This window comes from Gymnoscopelus microlampas, assembly GCF_963454915.1.
Source record: "Gymnoscopelus microlampas genome assembly, chromosome: 2".
Classification (NCBI taxonomy): domain Eukaryota; kingdom Metazoa; phylum Chordata; class Actinopteri; order Myctophiformes; family Myctophidae; genus Gymnoscopelus; species Gymnoscopelus microlampas.
The window spans coordinates 21,045,469-21,066,409 of record NC_139939.1 but is presented as its reverse complement, the minus strand read 5'-3'; the positions used below and the strand labels follow the sequence as shown (position 1 = coordinate 21,066,409).

Sequence of the window (20,941 nt, the reverse complement as noted above, 5' to 3'; positions counted from 1 at the left end):
TAATGCCTCAACTCCTACATTTCCAAGTGCTTGGGGTCGCAGCCTGGAAAGGTTGAGAACCACTGCCTAAGAAGACCAGTGTGGACACCAGGACCATGTCTGATGGCTCCAACACAGGTAGCAACAGCAGCCCTAATTCACATTTATACAACACACAGTTGCATACTGTGATGACAGTGTTTGCAATGAAACGTCTTCAGTGTTTTATTATAAACTAAAGTCATCATTGTCCGTCTGAATCAGGAAAGATTTTAAGATGAAAACAGATTTTTTTTCCATTTGCGCATAAATACATTGGAATTCTTGTGCATAGTTCCCTGAGTCAGAAACAAGATTCAAGAGAGAATACATCCTGCAGGCATGAATGAATGAGATTATAAAATTATATAAAATGGATAGATAGACCTTTACTGATCCCAAGGGAAATTCAGGTGTATTAGCAACACCGCAATAAGGATGAGACAAAGATACAGGTACGGGTAGAGAATAAGTAAAGATTGAATAAGTTGTAACTTCAGTAAAACAAATATGGTAACAATATAGCTTAAAAGACAGAAGCAGTTCATGTCGACCTCTGTTGGCAGAAAATGGTAGCACGTCTTCCTTGGTCCATTATTGTACTGTAGAATTGACTTCAAGTTCATTGTCACATCAGAAGTTTAATGTGTAAAAATAGGGGTACAAATATTTTTCCGTATAATTTTCCACAAATTGCAGTTACAAAAGATAATAATCATAAGAAAAGGAAAATGTCAAATAACAAAACAATTATATCAAATATACATGTGCTTAAAAAATAAAATAAAACGTACAAGGAGCTCAAGGAGTTCATTTTAAAACTCTATAAAACAGGTGTTCACTATAAGGACAATGACATGAGGATAGAATCATGTTAGTATCTCACACGCTGTTCTCAAAACACTTTTACAACCACCTGTTTACACAGCAACCAGGGGACACACAGCCAAGCTGTCTTTATACGCCAATGGTGATGAAATAAAAGTAGCAATACCACCAACACGTAGAAGTACTCTGTTACAAATACAAATCCTGTATTCAAAATGTTACTTCAGTAAAAGTACAAAAGTAGTGGCATCAAATACTTAAAGTACCAAAGTTACAGTAAGGACAAAAGTTGTTCAAAGTTGTCAAACCTTTTTTCAAAAATGGCTCATCTACAAGCTCACAACGCATCGAATCGTAACGCATTGTGAGCTTGGAGATTGGCTATTTTCTAAAAGACAAAGTGCAAAATAGGGCTTAATTGGCTCATGTTTTATCAGCTGATACAAATGTGTTATGTAACAATAATCTAAATCTACAAAATAACTCAAATAATTGTAGTGTAGTAAAATGTTCTAGTATTTGCCTCTGAGATGTAGTAGTGGAACAGAAGTATAAAGAATCGAAAAAAGAAAATGGACATACTCAAGTGAAGTAAAAGTACCTCAAAGATGTACTTAGTTGCTTTCCAGCGCTGCTAGAGGCAGCAGATCCAAGCAGTGAATCAGAACAGAGGAATGTGTTTAGGATGCCACTGCGCCACCTCACCATGACCAGCACAGTCACGCCATACAAAATATTCCCTATCTAACACACCAAGGTTATTGGTGTTAAACCTTTATTGTGTAGCCTGACATTTTTTTGTGAATAAAAATGTATTTTGTCCAACCTGTAAGGTAGACTCTACTATACGGGTTGGACAAAATAACATTTAAAGCAGCACTATATGTAACTTTCTTCTTCTCTACCCCGGATTTGAGCCCGGTTTCCTGCGCAAGTGCTGAATTCTTTACCATTGCACTAACAGAGCCAGCCTGCTTGCTCAGGGGATACATTTAGTCGTGTCGGATCCTGTGTCTAGGTGACAAATGACCTTTGACACAATCTAAATGTCTCAATAGAAGACCAGGGAGACAAAATACAACCACCCCAATTGTATAAATTATATTGTATTAACATACTCTACCATACAGATTGGACATAATTACATTTTGTTCATTGAAAGAAATGACATAGTGCCGCTTTAATATTACTAGGTAGAGGATGATAATACAATATAACTTATACAATTGGGGTGGTTATATTTGGTCTCCCTGGTTGCTCTTCTATTGAGATGTAGATCCTATGTCTAGGTTGGACACAACCTTTGACAAGATCTTGTTTATGGTTTGACACGACTGTTGATCTGAAGACGTTACAAAAAACTGTTCAGCATTCCATACAAGCCATCAGCAAGCCTTCACCGTAAATGATTAAAAAATAATACATTTGAGTCAATATTGACACTCTGTTTTTACTCTGGGAATATTTCCTGGCTTTAAATTCATTGTTTGAACTGCAGAGCTTCCAAGAAAATATTAGAATGATTTTTTTCTGGAGGAGCATCCAGATTTGGCAAGTGCCATAGGAGTGGCACCTGTTCGACGCCTGGGTAGTTTTCTTATCTGATATTTTGATTCTCCCATGGAATTATACAGAAGTTGAGGCATGTTTTGCTTGATCTCTTGCTTTTTTTTTTTAGCTTTTCGCTCTCTCTGTAATCAACTGCCAAATCCAACGATATACAGTACACCACTGATTCTCAACCTTTTTCATTTCATGGACCCCCATTTGGTACCTTTTTTGATCTCTCGGACCCCAATCTAGACTGTAAAATGCTAGTGTTCATTTAACCCATTTAGACCTGTTAAGCCTATACATTGTTATGCCTTTCAATCCGGGACAGCATCCGTGTCACTTCTGTTTTTGTTTTTGTCTTTGTTTTTGAATACAATTTAATTTTTTTATCAGAATAGGTTAGGATTTAGAAGGTGTTTTTTAGAATTGGCCTCAGATCTACATAAATTAACTCAGAGATTGTACAAATACACATTCTCAGACCCATAAGAGTTACAGACCCATAAGGGTGCATTTCATTCTTAATTATCAATCATTTATCTGGGGACCCCCTGGGACGCTCTCAACATCCCACGGGGGTCCCTGCGTACCCCATGTTGAGAACCAGTACTGTACAGAATGTGCAACTCCACCATCATTCTTTTTCTATCATTTGAATCTTATTGCCATATGATTTTAATGTTCAGCGTTTTCACAAAACAAGTACTTCTCTTATGTTTCACCATTGGTAGATTGCATATTCCTCATTATATTCACTACAGATTGAGTGTACATATTTATACATATTCCCTCTGTGTAGCTGACTGACACTATACATAATATCGCATCATATTCACTGTCGATAGTCTGAACATACTGTGTATATGTCCATTCATAGATGATAGATGTACAGTATGTATGCCTATATCACTGATGATAGATCGATCTATCTATCCTCATTTAGTGTTTGTTTAATGACTAAACCGTCTCATCTCGGGTTTGAAATGTGCACAGTGACACTTTTTATCCTCCCACTCTGACAGACCCCAGCAATCAATTCCAGTAATCCACCTGAGGCAGTGAGAAGTGGGCAAGGATCCATACATGTATGTGCTTGAACATACCTGTCTATTAAATAGTAGCCGCTGGGTGCGTAGATTATAATACCGCTCACGTGTTTTGCCCTGAGACACACATTTAATAGTCATTTTAGACTGGGGACAGAGCTGTGAGTTGAAGCCTCGTAAATTCTTCTTGCCCCTGGTGCTGAAATTGCAGCTTAATAATTTTTGCCCGGTTATGCTAAATAAAGCAAAATGTTTTTTTTTTGGGCAGTCAAGGAGATCCACAGCACATATGCTTGCAAACTAGTTCAATAGTAACACCTAAAAAATGAAAGATTCAAAGAAAATGTCCAAAATAGGAGTATAGAAAAGGTTCCTACTTCCTACTCTCTATGGCTTATGGAAGAGCACATGCTTTGAACATGTCAAAATGGAATTGTCTGTCACTAAAGAATTTAGACAGTTTCGGGTAGATTCCCCCCCCCCCCCCCCCCCCCCCCCTTTTACCAAGGCTTGTTCAGACAACGTATGGAATGGCGCTCAAAGATTTAATCTAAATAGTACGATCAGATATTCATAACTTAATAATTCAAAAAGTCAACATAAAGGAGAAGAATCGGGGCATGCTTTTTGCAACACCGAGACTCAACTTGACTTGACCTATTTTTGATGGGCTGTGACTGTCAGTCATATGTGGATGATATGTACAGTTACGGTATGTGCTTTCGTGTTTTTGACGTGGTTGAGGGGAATTACTTTTATTTATCTTATTTGCATCCTTATCCCTGGGCAACATACAAAACGGAGCATACAGTAGTTAGTACATCATTACGATCAACACCATAAATAATGATGGTATCTGCATCCTAAGTTGATTTAGATTCATATCGCGCTCTCCCCTCAGAGCAGTTGGTTACTCACCTTTCTTTTTTTTTATTGATGTTGACATTACCTCAATCACAAACTTGTTTGTAATTGTGTCTTAAGTGTTGTAAACACTGATGTGCGGGTTATCTCAGCCTCATAAATTATGATTTATGCCTTTTTTACTGTCAAGTCAAGTCGAGTCAAGACAAATGTATTTTTATAGCACATTTCATGCTGTATGACGAGCATAGCCTCAATTTGCTTCAAAATAAAAACAAATTTATAGATGATCAAACATGGCAAAACAAACAATAGGAAAATATGAGGTGGTAGTAGGTACACAATAAAAACATAAAATAAGATAAAAAAACAAATAAGATAAGCATGTGTTATAATACAACCGTACAATATAAAGGATAAGATAACACACATGCTAAGCCTAAATAAAAGCTTGTGTAAGTGAGATGTTTTTAGTTTTCTTTTAAAATAAGACACTGTTGTATAGCAGACCTTAATGCAAATACAATCTACATTTATTTGTAAAGCACTTAAAAAAACAGAGGTCACCAAAGTGCTCTACAGTCAATAAATAAAATAAAAACACAACAACAAACAGACATAGGTACAACTCTCAAACTGGGTTAAAAGCCAAAGACTAGAAATTATAGTTTTAAGGCAACCGGTACTGGTTCCAAAGTATGGGGGCTGCTCCACTTATCTTAGATAAGAGCTGTAGAAGCGGAAGAAGGCAGATTTTATACCAGTGCTTATCTGATTGACCAATTTAAAATCCCTGTCCATTATGACGCCACGGTTGGTTACAGTGCGTTTCACATAGGGATTCAGGGAGCCCAGATCCATTTGAGAGGCATTGCCAGCAGCAGTCCAAAAAACATTAGTTGGTAGAGAATTCCAAAGAGTAGGACCATATTACTTGAAAGCACCATAACCTGATTTATTTTAGTTTTAATGAGGAGACCTTGATTCTAAGCCAGAGGATCTTTTTGGTTTGTATCCAATGAGCATGTCTATATGCACATTGAACTAGCATGTCAAGATCTACAGAGCATGTCAACGTAGGAAGGAGAAGCAACTCATAGTTTAAAAACAGTTGAATTGTTATTTCTTATTTATTTATTCAGTGGGAGCCAGTGAAGAGAAGCTAAAATAGGAGTGATGTGTTCAACCTTCTTGGTTTTAGTTAAAACTCTGGCTGTAGCATTCTGAACAGGCTGGAGTGTATGTAACCTCTGCTTTGTCAGTTCAGCAAAAAGTGCATTACACTACAGTTATCATGTCTATACTACAAGAACCAGCTTTTCAGTATGTTACCGTGACAGGACACTTCAGATATATACTCCTTAGATATGTCAAAGCTCTTTACTCATTTAAGTAAGACAATCATATACAGCAGGTAGGCTAGTTTAGTTGGAATGATACTGTATCTCAAACAATCCATTTAGCAGTTGCAATAGGGCGCCCTCTGCTGGATTCACATAATGATTGGACAGTGGTTTGAAGTTGTGATTTGATTTGTGAAATGTTTTGTCTGTTTTCAAATAGCCTATGTATAAAATAGGGCTAAAGTGTTTAATGTATGTTTTATAATGTAATCATTTATATCTGCAAAGTAACTAGTAACTAAAGTTTTCAAATAATTGTAGTGGAGTAAAAGTACAATATTTGCCTCTGAGATGTAGTGGAGTAGGCCTAGAAGTAAAAGCAGTGGAAATTGGAAATACTCAAGTGAAGTACAAATACCTCAAAATTGTACAGTAGTAAAGTACAGTACTTGAGTACATGTACTTAGTTACATGTACTTAGTTACTTTCCACCACTGTTCAAGACCTTTGACTGGGTACAGACTGCCATGGACTGGACATTATAGTAGGTGACTGGCTGCTTTTAGTCAATTTGATGAAAGGGTGACATTTGGAACCTCAATTCAAATGGAATGTATTTCTCATCCCCAGTGAGAGTGAATGTCGAGGCCACAAACTGTTGTCCTCATGTTTCAGGAGACAGTGTGATGTTAAGAGGATCAGTCAGCTTAAAGGTCAGACCCCACTGCTTCCCCAAGGCTCAGGTATGTAAACAAACTCATCCCAGTCTCAAAACACATACATGTACCCACACACACAAACACACGCACGCACGCACGCACGCACGCACGCACGCACACACGCACGCACGCGCACACACACACACACACACACACACACACACACACACACACACACACACACACACACACACACACACACACACACACACAGGTACTCAATTGCTTTACTTAAGTAAAAGTATCAATACTGCAATGTAGAAGTACTCTGTTACAAGTAAAAGTCTGGAATTAAAAATGTACTTGTGTAAAAGTACAACAGTATTTGCATCAAAATGTACTTAAAGTACCAAAATTATGCAGAATGTCCCATTTCAAGTTTTCAAATGTATAAACATATTTTGAAAATAGCAGATCTACAAGCTCACAATGCGTCGCACCGCGACGCATTGTGAGCTCACACACACACACACACACGCACACGCACACGCACACGCACAGGCAGATCTATGGGATGCGTTGTGAGCATGTAAATCTGCTGTTTCTGAACAAAATCTTGAAGATCTTTTGAAAATGTTCACCTATGATAGCATGTCCAAAACATGGACACCAGGTTGAAAGTGGTGAATGTGTGTGTATGTGAACTCTACCAAGTTGTTGTGACAAATACTCAGGCCTGTGGCCTGACCGCACGCAAACCAAATAGATATTTGGGTACACAGTGTGAAATGTGATGCTACTTCCAGATTCTCACAATTGTCAGCATTTGACAAAAAAAAAACTGAGAGACACTTCTATAAGGCATGGATGGATCATAACAAATCATTAAGTTTCTTCAGGCGACCATCATAGCTTCACTCTTCATTCCACACCCTGAATCGTTTGTGTTACATTCAGACCAGCAAAGGGAATGGGAATAGCTGCATTAGGTGTAGTTTATAATATACAAAGTATATCTACCAGTACTAGTATCAGTACTCAACTACCCATATTACACATTTCAGGCCTTACGAGCCCTATTTTACTCTTCATCATAGGATGGTGTTGTGTGGCTATTTTCGAAAAGCTGTTAAACTTTCGGGACATTTATGAAACATTTAGCCTATAATGAAATGCAAATAGGGATGCTAGGTTGAATGAGGTTAAACATGGTTTTCTACAAAAAAACAACAAAAGAAACTGGCCTAATTGTGTTTTCATAATCTACCGTACAGGTGTACTTTTTCACCTATCACCTCAGGCTATTTTTCTCCTGCTCTATCACAAATGGCGTGTGTGTCACAGCCCCCCTTCCACTTTGTTGGAACTTGTCGGCAGAAGAAGCTATGAGTCAGAAAAAGCTCATACATAAACTCTCCAGGCAGCACACGAGTATGTAGCACTGTAAATCACATTCAGCAGCACCTGGGTAGATAACGCACTGGTGTACAGCAAGACTTAAGCATTTTTGTGAGGAGGGCATCGGTGGGGATTATTTTCACTTAAATGATCTGAAAGGTAGGTCAAGTTTTTTTATTGAGGGATAGTAACATTTCTGAGGAGCTGGATAAAAATGCAGATGTTACTTGGGACTAACGCAGTCTCCTCTGTAGTCAAGTAGAAATGCTAATAGAATATTATAATCTGCTTCAAAAATACATTTCCTGAGATTTAAATGATTCCCAGTGGTGCATGGCCTCTTGGCCTGTTGTCTGTTAAATCGAACCTCTCGTACATTAATTCGTTTTATGACCGATACAGCAATTCTTATCCAATTGGTTGTATTAATGATGATACAAAAACCCTACAGTGTATATATAGGCTGTATTTATTTTTAAGTTGTGAGAGCTGCAACAATTCACTGCATTCACTGCACACGGCAGCGCTGTTGTCAAGCAATAAGGTAGCTTGACAGAGGATAGGTTACAGTAAATGGTACGTAACTGCAGTGAAAGTTAATTGGTGGTCCGTAAACAGTGTAATCATGAAGCTTGAGTCTCCTGCAACACCTCCCATTGCCTTGGGGAGGGAAACAACTATACATAGAAGCAAATGTGCATTTGCGCCCAACTGGGGCTGCCCAAAGTTTGTTTTGCTCTGTATACCCTGTCCTGATTCTGCTCGCCTAATGTCCCTTTAACATTGCATAACATTGAATTAGCCTATAGTGACAGGTGATGAGCAATGTTACAGTGCATTCACTGTACATATTCCTGTAAAATCATGCCCGCAATGATCCTCAATTGGATTGAGCAAGAGCTGTTCAGTCAAGTTATGATTGAAGTTTAAATTGTAGAAAATTCATTCTGCACCCACAGTAGTGGCCGATCGTGTCCTTGAGCAAGACACAGAACACCTAACTGCTCCCGATTAGCAGCTTGGTTGGTGTCTTGGTTGCCTCTACCATCTGTGTGTGAATGTGTGTATGTAATGTACATTGTAAAGCGCTTTGGAGGTACTATATAAATGCACCATTTTTAAAGAGCACTGGACCACATCATGATGTTTTCACACACCCCCCCATTGAAGTCATTGTTCCAAGACACACTTTGCCAGGATAAAGTTGGCAGTACAAATGGCTAATCTAATCTAATTTTAGTTTAGTTTAGTTTAATTTCATTTATTTGAAAATAACCAACAAATATCAAACCGTTAGTTTTCAGAATAATACAAAAAAAAAAAAAAATAGCAGATCAACAAGCTCAATGATGTGACACATTTTGAGCTTGTAGATTAGCTATTTTTGCTACTTTTGTGTGACACTGTAGTATATGACGAAGCAGGCCATTAATTGACGAAAAAACATGAAAAGTAAAAATATTTGACGCAATAACGTGCAAGACTTATTTCCACCGTGGTCCTGTCCATCACCACCTCTGTGATTATAGCAGTCCGACTCCGTGGTGGTAAAAGTACTGTTTTACTTAAGTATCAATACCACAGTGTAGAAATACAAATTCTAATAATAAAAGTATTGGCATCAAAATATACTAAAAGTAAAAGTACTCATTATGCACAATGTACCATTTCACGTTTTCCAAATGTATAAAATCTACAAGCTAGATCGGCTATTTTCAAATAGCACAAAGTAAATATAGTAGGTCTGAAGTGGTTAATTTATGTTTTACAAAGTAACCTGTAACTAAAGTTTTCAAATAATTGTAGTGGAGTAAAAAGTACAATATTTGCCTCTGAGATGTAATGGAGTAGAGGGGTAAAAGTATTGAAAACTGGAAATATTCCAGTAAAGTAAAAAAATACCTCATAATTGTACTTAAGTACAGTACTTGAATACATGTACTTTCCACCTCTGGTGCCTGCCGTTACCGTGTGATAGATTATAGCAGCGATGTGGTATAGCAAGAGGTTTGATGTCTACTGTCTCCAGCCATGAACATTGTAGGGAAATCTTTCAAGACCATATCTGATTTCAGCTTCTCTTCAGTGATGGCCCTTCTATGGCTTTACCGCAAATGACTTTCATTCATCAAGGGAACAAAGCGCTGTGCACTTTGCTGTAAGATTCAAGTGATCCCTCAACGGCAATGAGACAGGGTGTCTCAATAACCTCTCACAATAGGTTTCACGGTTTCAAAGAGAAGAGGCATCGCCACACAATAGAACAGCATATAGCAAGTTTTTAAAAAAGAACTGTGTGTGCAAATATGCAGGCCTAAGGGACTGTAAAATAACACTTAACCCATTAAGACCTGAAGCCGATTCTGCGAATGTCTTCTAAATCCCAACAGTTTTCTAAAAAGCGTATGTTTCTATATCAGTGGTTTTCAAACTTTTTCATAATTGTCAAGGACCCCCAAAATGATATGTATTTGGCTGCGGACCCACCATCTCAAAATATTCTGTTCCAGGGACCCCCAGAAGCAAAGATTTGAGTTAAAAATGTTCGCTTTAAAAGAATATATATATTCAAAGATTCGCACACCTTTTGAATTTTTTTCAAAAATTGCAGATCTACAAACTCGTAGTGCGGCACTAGCTTGTATATCTGCTATTTTTGAATAGCCAAAGTGTAAAATAATGCTTTTTAGCTCAAATCAAAACATGACACAGATGCGTTCCAGGTCTTAATGGGTTGTTAATTCATTTGGTGTCGTACGTCAAAAATAGATGATCTACAATGTCACAACTTATAGTGTCCCGTGTCACATTGTGGGCTTGTAGATCGTCTATTTTCAGTGTGTGACGTCGTCATGCGACAAAGTATAAATCGGGCTTTATGAGATTCTGATTTATTATGTGGTTTCAAAACACAGTGCATGTTCTGTTTTGTAAACAGCCAGCATGGGATGGACAATCTAACTACAACCAAGATTGTCAATTCTGGTGGAGGTGCAGGAGGGAATAGTAAAGGTAAGATCAGTGTTGCCATGTCTGGCTTGTCCGCTTATTATAAGCGACTTTGGGCTTCTTTTTCTGTAAAATCACTTGTACCAGTGATTCGCAAACATTTTCATGTCATGGACCCCCAAATTAGTGTGTATTTGCCCCTAACCTCCATCTGATTTTTTTTTGTGTCAGGGAGATTTGTGTTAGAATGTTTCAAACATCTTCCAAATATTCAGCATTTTATTACATGATTTTTTGAAAATAGCAGATCTACAAGCACATAACACGTTGCATCGTGACACGTTGTGAGCTTGCAGTTTGGCTATTTTCAAATAGCTGATATAGGTGTAAAGTACTCATGTGGCCTAATCGCTTCTTTTGGGCTTGTTTTCCTATAGCTGGTTTCTTATTTCTCTCGCCGAATCTGTCAACACTGGGCCTCACACAGGGCCTTGTGAGGCTTGTTTGGAGTGATTCCTAAATTGTAAACATTTTGCCTGTTCTCAATGTGATATAAATCCAAATTATCATACAAAAAACATTTAAAGGAAAGTGGGTAACATGTCTGAGAAACACAAGTGTGTGCATGCATGTATGTACGCACTTGTGGAGGGGTCTCAGGTTTCGTCAGATGTAAGAAGGGGGGCTCCAAGGGAAAAAAAAGTTGGGAACCACTGTACGAGGCCTACTTTGTTATTAAGCCTACCGCGCATGCCAGCGACCTGTAGGCTACGTTTTGATGAATGTGTCTGTGCTTTTGGCTGTTCAGTGTTTAAGGATGGCTGGTTAAAGGATCCCTAAACTTTGACATCATGGAAACAGAAATATGTCTTAAATTACATCACTTTAGTGTTCGCTGTTCACTTGATAATAACGCCTCAATTGCTTGACCTTGGAATCAAACAATATTTTTGCACCATTACATTTAGATAAAATTAACCATCTTTATAATTTAATCTGTATCCTTCATCATTGAATTTATCATGTATTAATTCTTTATGACATGTTTTTGTTCCCCCTACAGTAATCTCAGAAACAGTTACAACAACCAGAGTGACATCCCTACCACCAAGTGAGTTGGCGCACCACCTCCGTAGATGCACTGCGGCACGACAGCATAGCTAACAACAGGTGTTCACTCTCCATTCTGACATCTCACCACTCCGACTAGTGGCTTCCGCGTGCGGTTAGGGTTAGGGTTAGGGTTAGGTATAGGGTTCGTCAACGTCGGAAAGGCGACATGTCGGAAAGGAGAAATGCACCCCTAACAACACTGTAGAGCTCAAGACCCTGATGTTAGATAGGAGAGTGTAGAGAGCAGCGATCCAGGAGTCCCGAGTTGGTGTTGGCTAGCTAGACCATTGGTTCTCAAAGTGGGGTCCTTGGGGGAGTACCAGGGGGTACCCAGCTAAATTAGTTAATATAGCGTCACAATCATGTTAACCACTTTAACCATATTTTATGCTTTGGCTATTCAAAAATAGCTGATTTTTGATTTGTGCAAACTGCAAATCTTTGAATAGATATTTTTGAAAGCGAACATTTTTAACTGAAACCTTAGCTTCTGGGGGTCCCTGGAACAAAATATTTTGAGTTGGGGGTCCACGGCCAAATACAATTATCTATTTGGGGGTCCTTGACATGAAAGTGTTTGAGAACCACTGGGCTAGACCACACTCTCGCATGATCGCATCGCACCACCACAAAACATGTGTTTCTATAGGCTACTCTAGATTCGATTAAAAGATCATGTAAAGTAGATGTTCAGGGGTGTGTAATTTTGATAGAAAATAAGTAATTGTTTGGGTGAACTACTCCCTTAAGTTTGTTAGTAGATAAATGACTGACTTTGTCCACCAGAGGGAGCCAGTAGCACGGTGAGCAGCCAAAGAACAGTCTCCTCCAGTGGTTCAGGAGGCGGTGCTGTCCTGGAGACGAAATTCAACAACCAGGGTCCTGTTGGCATCAGTAGCAGCTATACTATTACATGTGAGTGCTGTAAATCAATCAAAGGAGGTGTGTGTGGGTGGGTGTGTGTGTGTTAATGGTTTATGCATGTCCAGGCACAGTCACGGCAAGCAGTACATTTGTGGAAGTTATGTGATTCCAGAAAGTTCAAATGAGAGTTCTGATTATATAAGTCGTTGCTTTACAAGTCTATATAGCAAGTCTGTGTGTGCAAATGGTAGTAATTTGTATGGTGTCCAGCGAGAATTCCAGGGGTGTGCACTTGAGTCACATGTTTGTCACAAAATGTTTTGTGATGACTTTAAACTTGGATTGATCAAATCAAAAAAAGACTTGCAACTCGACTTGGACTTTAACACCAATGATTTGTGAATTCAGTTGGACTTGAGCTCTTTGACTTGATAATACTTGATTTCTTCCCACAAGGCCAAATGTATCTAATTTAAAAAGGGTGCCACAAATCATTTAATTCAACTCACATCACTACTTATTTTTTACATTCTGTAGGGCTAATAGTTCCAGTGCACTTGATTTAACTTGTTAACACATACAAGTGTATTAACTCATTCATGATTTCATTCATGAGTTTACACTATTAAGACCGGGAAAGCATATATGTTGTTATACCTTTAAAACCGGGAAAGCATCTGTGTCGTTTTAGATGTTGCTATATAGCAACAGGAATTTGTTTTACAAATGAAAAACTTAGGTTAGGATTTAGAAGGCTTTTTTAAAATCGGCCTCAGGTCTATATATTATTAGTCATTGAAATGGCATTATGACTTATGACAAGTTTAGGACTTGACTTGGGACTTGGCTTGCGCAATAATGATATTCTTGCAATTTATTGAAATGAGGTCATAAAACTGTTCCTTGAACTGAATTGAATACATTTAAATCTCCTCTCCCCCCTCAGCCTCAGAGAGCCTCTCATCGAGCCGTGGTTACTCTGAGAAGGTGTTCATCGGAGGAGAGTCCGGCGGTGGTGGAGCAATCAGCTCCAGCAGCTCCGTGCTGGTCACCTCCTCCAGCGCTGGCAGTGGTGGTGGAGGAGGAGGAGGAGGTGCATCTGGATCCAGCAAAGGCACCGGTGGTGGCAGCGTCACTGTCACCACCCTAGGGGCTTCGTCCTCTTCCTCGGGCGGTGTAGGTGGTGATGGTGGTGGTGGTGGTGGGGTGAGTTCCGGGGACTCCGAGGAAGGCTTCGTGACCAGTCTGGAAGGAGCCAGTTCTAGTTACACTTCTCTCACCGGGGGGAGCGTCAGCACCTCCTCCATGTCGGCCAGTGGGGGAGGAGGAGGAGGTGGAGGAAGAGGAGGAGGTGGAGGAGGAAGAGGAGGAGGAGGAGGGGGTGTAGGGGGAGGAGGAGGAGGCGGTTTAGGTGCTGTGAGCATTTCCACCGTGACCCAGTCTTCCACCGTGACCCAGTCCAGCTACAAGTCTGGGGTTTCAGGTCAGTGTTGCCATGTCCGCTTATTCTAAGCGACTCTGAGCTTGTTTTTCCGGTGAAGTTGCTTGTAAATATTGGTAGTTGGGGGTTGCGTTTAAAAAAGAAATCTTGTTTCTAAAGTGTAGTTGCTTAAAAAATAATAAAAAGAAAGTTTAAAAAATAAAATAAATAAAGTGTAGTTGCTTATTTGGGCGTGTTCCCTAAATGTTGTTTAAACCAGTGGTTCTTAAACATTTTCATGTCATCGTGGACCCACAAATGAATGTATTTGTCCCTCCCTAACCCCCCATCTGAAAATACTTTGTGCCAGGGAGCCCCGCACCAGATTTGTGTTGTTAAAATGTTTCAAAAACCTTGCAAATATTTCACATTTTATTTCAAGATCTTTTTTGAAAATAGCAGATCTACAAGCTCACAATGTGTCCCATCGCGACACGTTGTGAGCTTGTAGATCGGCTATTTTCAAATTGCCGATATAGGTTTAAAGTGCTCGTGTGGCCTGTATCGTTGCTTCTTTTGGGCTTGTTTTCATAGACCTGGTTGCTTGCTTCTCTCACAAAATGGTTCAGGTGGAGCGAGGAAGGGATCGTCGTCCATGGCGTACTCTCCTGTTCCGAAGGAGAGGAAGGCCACGGCCACTACCTTGACAATGACTCGTCCAGCAGAGCTCTATGACGGTGGGTTACTCAGTGGGTCTCAAACATTTTCATATCAAGGACCGCCAAAATGTATACTGTATGTATTTGGCCGCAGATCCCCTATCGAAAAGATTCTGAGCCAGGGACCCCCCATAATTGAATATTTTTCAACATTAAATGTCGTCAAGATTTGTCAACGTGTATATTGCAGATCTATAAGCTCACAACGCATCGCATTGCAATGCTCTGTGAGATTGTAGATTGCCTATTTTCAAATAGAAAAATAATGAAGTAGGACTTGAGTATTAAACGTGATTTTGCTGTGGACCGCTTCAAGGAACCCCTGGGGATCCGTGGCCGGACCCAACTGAGATCAGTGCTCTGAGGACATTTAGACGATGCATCCAGTGATGGGGATGGTCCAGTGATGACTAATGCAAGGTTTATTTCTCTATCATGTTTCAGAAAGTTCAAGTGGGAACTCGTCTCCAGAATACACTAGGAAGGAGTATGGTAAAGGTAATGTTCCTCTGGAATGTGTATGTATGTTGCATGTACATTATAGATATTACCAGTGGGTTCTTTCTGCAGCTTAGCCGTTTTTTTCCCTTCCTTTTCTATTTCTTTTTTCAGGCACTGCAAGTGCAACGACTGCCATCAGAGGGCGATCTCACACTAAAGGTACAGCAAGACTCAAGCCTATTCTCAAACTTGTCACATTTGTACAAGTCAACCTGATAATAACAGAAGAACCTTTATCCAATGTTCATTTTATGTCATAACCTACTCAAGGTATGCTGTAGGATTAGAGAAATATTTGATAGGCATTGGTAATCATATTCTTTGAAATGAAATGATGATGACATAAGGCCAGTGGTGTAAAGTAACTAAGTACATTTACATTTAAGAACTGTACTTAAGTACGGTTTTGAGATATTTTTTACTTTACTGGAGTATTTTCAATTTTCTGTAATTTTACATCTCGGAGGCAAATATTGTACTTTGACACATAATAGTGCAAGTATTGTATGCTGGTGGTGGTGACACTTTTCACACAAAGCCCTGTGCACTTATCAACTCTATTTTATCCCACAGTTAGCTTTCCTTCTTAGGATAATATCTAATAATTAACTCTTAATTAATGAGGTGTTTCCTGTGTTTCAGAGAGTGAGATCAGAGCTAGACTCCAGAGTGCTTCTCCCTCCTCATCAAGATGTAAGTAACAACAACTAACTTTTCAGAGTGACCCGTATTGCCTGTAAGATTATCGGACTTACCACACCCACACTTTCAGATATATGAACAATAAAGCCATCACACGTTTAGCACTCACAATAGCAAAAATGACACTGATCATCCCCTACATCGTCACTTCAGACTCATGCCATCTGGATGAAGATACAGAACTTTGAAATGGCAAAAAGTTTGTTTTAGTAGGAGTTTTGTCCCTTTAGCCATTGCTGCGCTAAACATACTGCCTCGCTGATGTGATGGTTCTGTCAGTTTATACTGGGGACTTTGTGTATTGTCTTGGTGTTATGTTTGTTTGTGTGCTATATTGTTAATGTATGTGTTTTTCTGTTGGAACAAACTGTGAATATGAATATCCCTGAGGGGACAATACATTCTAGTGTTGTTATACTGTAACTCTACCACACAATGTGAACCCAGGACAGTAATTAAAGAGTTATTTATTTTGTAAACCTATTACACTGTGGAGAGAAACACACTTCTAACATTTCAAAAGGCTTTACATCTTACATTGTCAACAGGCTATACATATTGTACAACTTCACACATGCACAAGACGACATGTGGGCCTGTAAAGAAATTGTAACAATCATTAAGGACTCTGCAAATGAATTTGACTAATTTTCGTCATCTTATTTTGAATTTTCTTCTCAGTCATTACTCTATAAAATTGTTGTCAATTTTATCCGCTGATTTTCTGTTGTAAAGTGCATTGCATCAATCCATTTCTGAAATACTCTATATCGTCTCTGTCGGGTGGAAACCTCATATGTCCAAAACTGTTTTCAGGATTCAAATTCTAAATTAGCAAAAGTAGCAGATCTACAAGCTCGAGTGTGTGACACTGTAGTATGATGGAGTAGGGCGTTAATTTACGAAAAAACACAAAAAGTTATTTTATTATTAAAAGTTAAATATGGAGATAAGAGGTTTTCTACCCCGACAGCGACAACGCGTCATAAAATCCATCTTGACTAAAGCTGAAGTGCAGAATGAATCCAAATGAGTTCTAGAGAACAGTTTGCAGTATAAAGATCATGACAGTTGACATTAATGAGCGTATTTAATGTGTTTTGACGCGTGCAGGGACGGAGCTGGATGACGTGAAGCGTCTGTTGAAGAGTGGCGGCAGCCCCCCTCATTCACCCACCACCACACTGCCTGTCCCTAAGAAGGCCAGTGTGGACACCAGGACCATGTCTGATGGCTCCAACACAGGTTAGCAGCAACAGAACAGCCCTAATTCAATTACAATTTACAACGTAGGCATTTAGGAAGCAGGCGCTCTTATCCAGAGCAACTTGCAAAATCTAAACAAATGGCATGAAATATAGCCAACAAATGCCAGGGTATAAATAGTCAAGAAACAAGGACACCAAGTTAACTTTAAACCTAGCTTCTGTCTAAACAACATGCTGTCTATGTTGTACAGTATATCAGCATCTATCAAAAAAGGGTCAAGAAGGGATAGAAGGAGAGAGGAGAGGAGTGGTAGGGGTTGCGGTTTCAGTTTTTCTCCCTCCTTAAGGAGCCAGGTATGGAGAGTAGTCTAAGATGTGTGGCGCATTGGCCAGGGGGTTTTACAGAAGGCTTGAACATATTTTACCTTTTGAACTTGAACAAGGCTCACGGGTCACAGCCTATATTTCCTCCTGAAGAGTTACATAGTGATGACAGTGGCTGAAACACCAGAAATGTCAGTATTTTATAACGGATTTAGCTTCATTCTAAAGCAGCACTGATGATGAATGAATGAGATTATTTGCCATCTTGAAAATGACATAAGGCCAGTGGTGTAAAGTAACTAAGTACATTTACATTTAAGTACTGTACTTAAGTACGGTTTTGAGATTGTTTTACTTAACTGGAGTATTTTCAATTTTCTGTAATTTTACATCTCAGAGGCAAATATTGTACTTTTGCTCCACTACAATTATTTGAAAACTTTAGTTACTAGTTACTTTGTAGATTCTGATTATTATTACAAAACATACACTAACCACTTCAACCCATATATATATTTTGGCCATTTAGAAATAGCAGATCTACAAGCTCACAATGCGTAGGATCGCGACGCATTGTGAGCTTGTAGATCGGCTATTTTCAAAAGATTTTTTGGGCAAAACTTGTGAAATGGGACATTCTGCATAATGAGTAGGCTACTAACTTTTGGTACTTTAAGTACATTTTTATGACAATACTTTTGTTCTTCTACTCAATTAAATGTTTAATTCTGGACTTTTACTTGTAATGGAGTATTTCTACATTGCAGTATTGATACTTTTACTTAAGTACACAATGTGAGTACTTTTTCCCACCACTGCATAAGGTTGCATCAATGGCAGTCAATATAGAGCATAATATAAACACAAAAACACCACTGGGCTGTGCTAGGCGATGCTCATTTTTGCACAATGTGTTCCATCCTCCTCCACCTCCTCAGGCCAGTATGACAGCGTTTGGACTGGGACTATGGAAAGCAGCTATGGTTACAGCACCAACCCCAATAACCTGTCCCCGACCTCCACCCTTCAGCATTCAGGTGAGTCATGTGGCTCTTCAGCTTTCTAACTGCCTCCTACTGTTCTGCCACCGAGCATTGTGCTTTACTTCAACCCTGGGGCCCTGCAGGGGTCTATACTAGAGGTCCTGTCCTGTCCTCTATTCTATTCTATTCTATTCTATTCTATTCTAGTGCCGAATCACAACAAGCTTTCTCAAGACACTTTATAGCAGTCGTTCAGAACCACTGCTTTATAGTACATATATGTATACACAGTATTATAGAGAGTGGGGAGACCCAACGCTGCACGTGATGAATGTCCCCATGGGGATCATAAAGTATACCACACCTTACCTTTCTCCCTGAGTTATAGTAGTGCTATGGTTTAACTCCAGTCCGGTGTATTGACTGACTGTGTATTGTATATTGGGTTGTTGTTAAGAAGAGAGTTTGTCTTTGTGAAGCAATTCAGCTGAGCTGCTGTACCTTTTATACCTTATTTGCCTTCTTTTCTGGGAAATCTGTGAACAACCGAACCAAAGCATTGTTCTACTGTATTTTTCCACTGTACTCTATATGCAGGACTTCAGAACAACCTGACGCTTAGCTCCCCCTCCATGTCCAGTGGATTCTCTGCCAACAGCTCTGGTGAGCCTCCATCTGCAGTAATTTATAATCAAGTACATTGATTCTAATGTAGCATTTTTTTCTGCCTTACAGTTTGTTTTGAATGGTTTTCGGTGGAAGTGCTGCTTATTTACACTATGCTAGAAATGCCATCGGCATGACAAGCAGGGTTATTATAGTTAACTAAATAATATAACTAAAACTTAATTGACAAAAACATTTAGTTTACGTTTAAAAAAAAAGTACAATAAAACGATAACTAACTGAAACTATATACTGTGTCTTTACAAAACTAACTAAAATCATATAGAGAAAATGTCCTTAGTTTTAGTCTTGGACAAAATGTCATACATGAATGATTTTGGTGAGCCAGATTTTAGCCCTGTTGTCAAGAATTGTCAAAAAGCTTTAAAAATAGTGAAAATAGCCAAGTTGTGAGCTTGTAGATCTGCTAATTTCACTTTTACAACTAAACTAAAATGAATAAAAACTAAAACGAAGCCTTTTCAAAAGCTAAAAACTAAACTAAGTAGCAAAAAGTTTGTTTAAAAACTAAGTCAAACTAAACTGAAATTGAAAATAAAAAGGTAAAACAAAATAAAAATACAAAATAATGATAAATGAAAAAATATATAATTACCGTGGTTACGCATTACGCACGTCTGCTGTTTTTATCTGGAAGCTGAGAGTTGAACATTTTTCAGCTTTGGTCACATGGATGAGCTCGGACAAATTGCTTTGGGGAATCAAACAATTACATTTAAACATGTTAATTGTGTTTCTTTATCCCAGTTCCAGTATACGGGGTTCAGAACAACCTGGCCAGCACCACTAACACCCTCCTCTCCACCAGTGGCATCAATGCACAACCAGGTATGTACGAACCACTTAAGCCCTATTTTATATACTGTATATATTTTTTTAAATTGTTAAAAAATTGACAAAATTGCAGATCTACAAGTTAATCACACATTGCGTTGTGATCTTGCAGATCTGCTATTTTGAAAGTGGTTAAATCTGCAATCCATAGCATTCGTGTCCTACCCGAGATTTGAACCTCCCCCGCACGAACATCCAAAATGTTATGCTGTTGTTGAGCTATAAGGGTGAGCACGCCAGGGAAGCTTACTGTATACTTCCAATTGAGTGTTGTGCAATACCTCTTGTCAACCAGTAGGTGTCCTACCCGACCACAGGGTCTGAATGTCTCAATAGACCCCTTAACAGATGACGTCACACTGGCTGCAAACGTCACTCTGGCTCCAAATGAAACTCATTCTGTCAGGTCTCACTCGGACGCGCCTCACTAGCCAACACACAAGAGGGGGTCACAACAACAACAGGTTGAGAATTGAATGCATGAAACAATCACCTGTGCATCCAGTCTCATTGTTAGTAAACAAATAATTGGTCTATAGAGCAGGTACAACCACTGCAGATGTACTGTACTAGTTATACATATACTACACAGATTGGTTAAGATAATGTTTTACTCATTAAAAAAAAAGACTACAGACAAATAGTGATACTGTAGTACTACTACTACTACTACTACTACTACACTTCATGAGCATGGAGAAAAAAAACAAAGTTAAATCATGGTGTTATAACATGTTCAGGGCTACTATATTTGTTATAGTTCACTAAATGCCAAGTTCTTTTGTCTTTTTTTGCAGTGTACGGCGTACAGAAAAATGTCATCAGCACTGGAGTAATTGCAACTACAGGTGAAGCATGTAGACAGTAATTTAGTTTGGACAGTATTATAACTGAGAGAGAGAGGTCATAGGTCTCGAGACCTTTTCA

At 39.0% G+C, this 20,941-nt stretch overlaps 1 protein-coding gene across 2 annotated transcripts in view; it reads left to right on the top strand.

Moving 5' to 3' along the window:
* The first annotated feature begins 7,727 nt into the window (after positions 1 to 7,727).
* col17a1a (collagen, type XVII, alpha 1a) overlaps positions 7,728 to 20,941 on the top strand; it is a 44,068-nt gene continuing 30,854 nt past the window's right edge. For both annotated transcript variants that reach the window (XM_084080520.1, XM_084080519.1), the window contains exons 1-14: positions 7,728 to 7,869; positions 10,649 to 10,722; positions 11,723 to 11,770; positions 12,559 to 12,687; positions 13,583 to 14,119; positions 14,686 to 14,793; positions 15,220 to 15,273; positions 15,388 to 15,435; positions 15,919 to 15,969; positions 17,092 to 17,223; positions 18,449 to 18,547; positions 19,091 to 19,156; positions 19,928 to 20,008; positions 20,812 to 20,862. In XM_084080520.1, the coding sequence (XP_083936646.1) occupies positions 10,659 to 10,722; positions 11,723 to 11,770; positions 12,559 to 12,687; positions 13,583 to 14,119; positions 14,686 to 14,793; positions 15,220 to 15,273; positions 15,388 to 15,435; positions 15,919 to 15,969; positions 17,092 to 17,223; positions 18,449 to 18,547; positions 19,091 to 19,156; positions 19,928 to 20,008; positions 20,812 to 20,862 (1,468 nt within the window). In that variant the 5' untranslated portion in view covers positions 7,728 to 7,869; positions 10,649 to 10,658. The remainder of the gene's footprint in view (positions 7,870 to 10,648; positions 10,723 to 11,722; positions 11,771 to 12,558; positions 12,688 to 13,582; positions 14,120 to 14,685; positions 14,794 to 15,219; positions 15,274 to 15,387; positions 15,436 to 15,918; positions 15,970 to 17,091; positions 17,224 to 18,448; positions 18,548 to 19,090; positions 19,157 to 19,927; positions 20,009 to 20,811; positions 20,863 to 20,941) is intronic.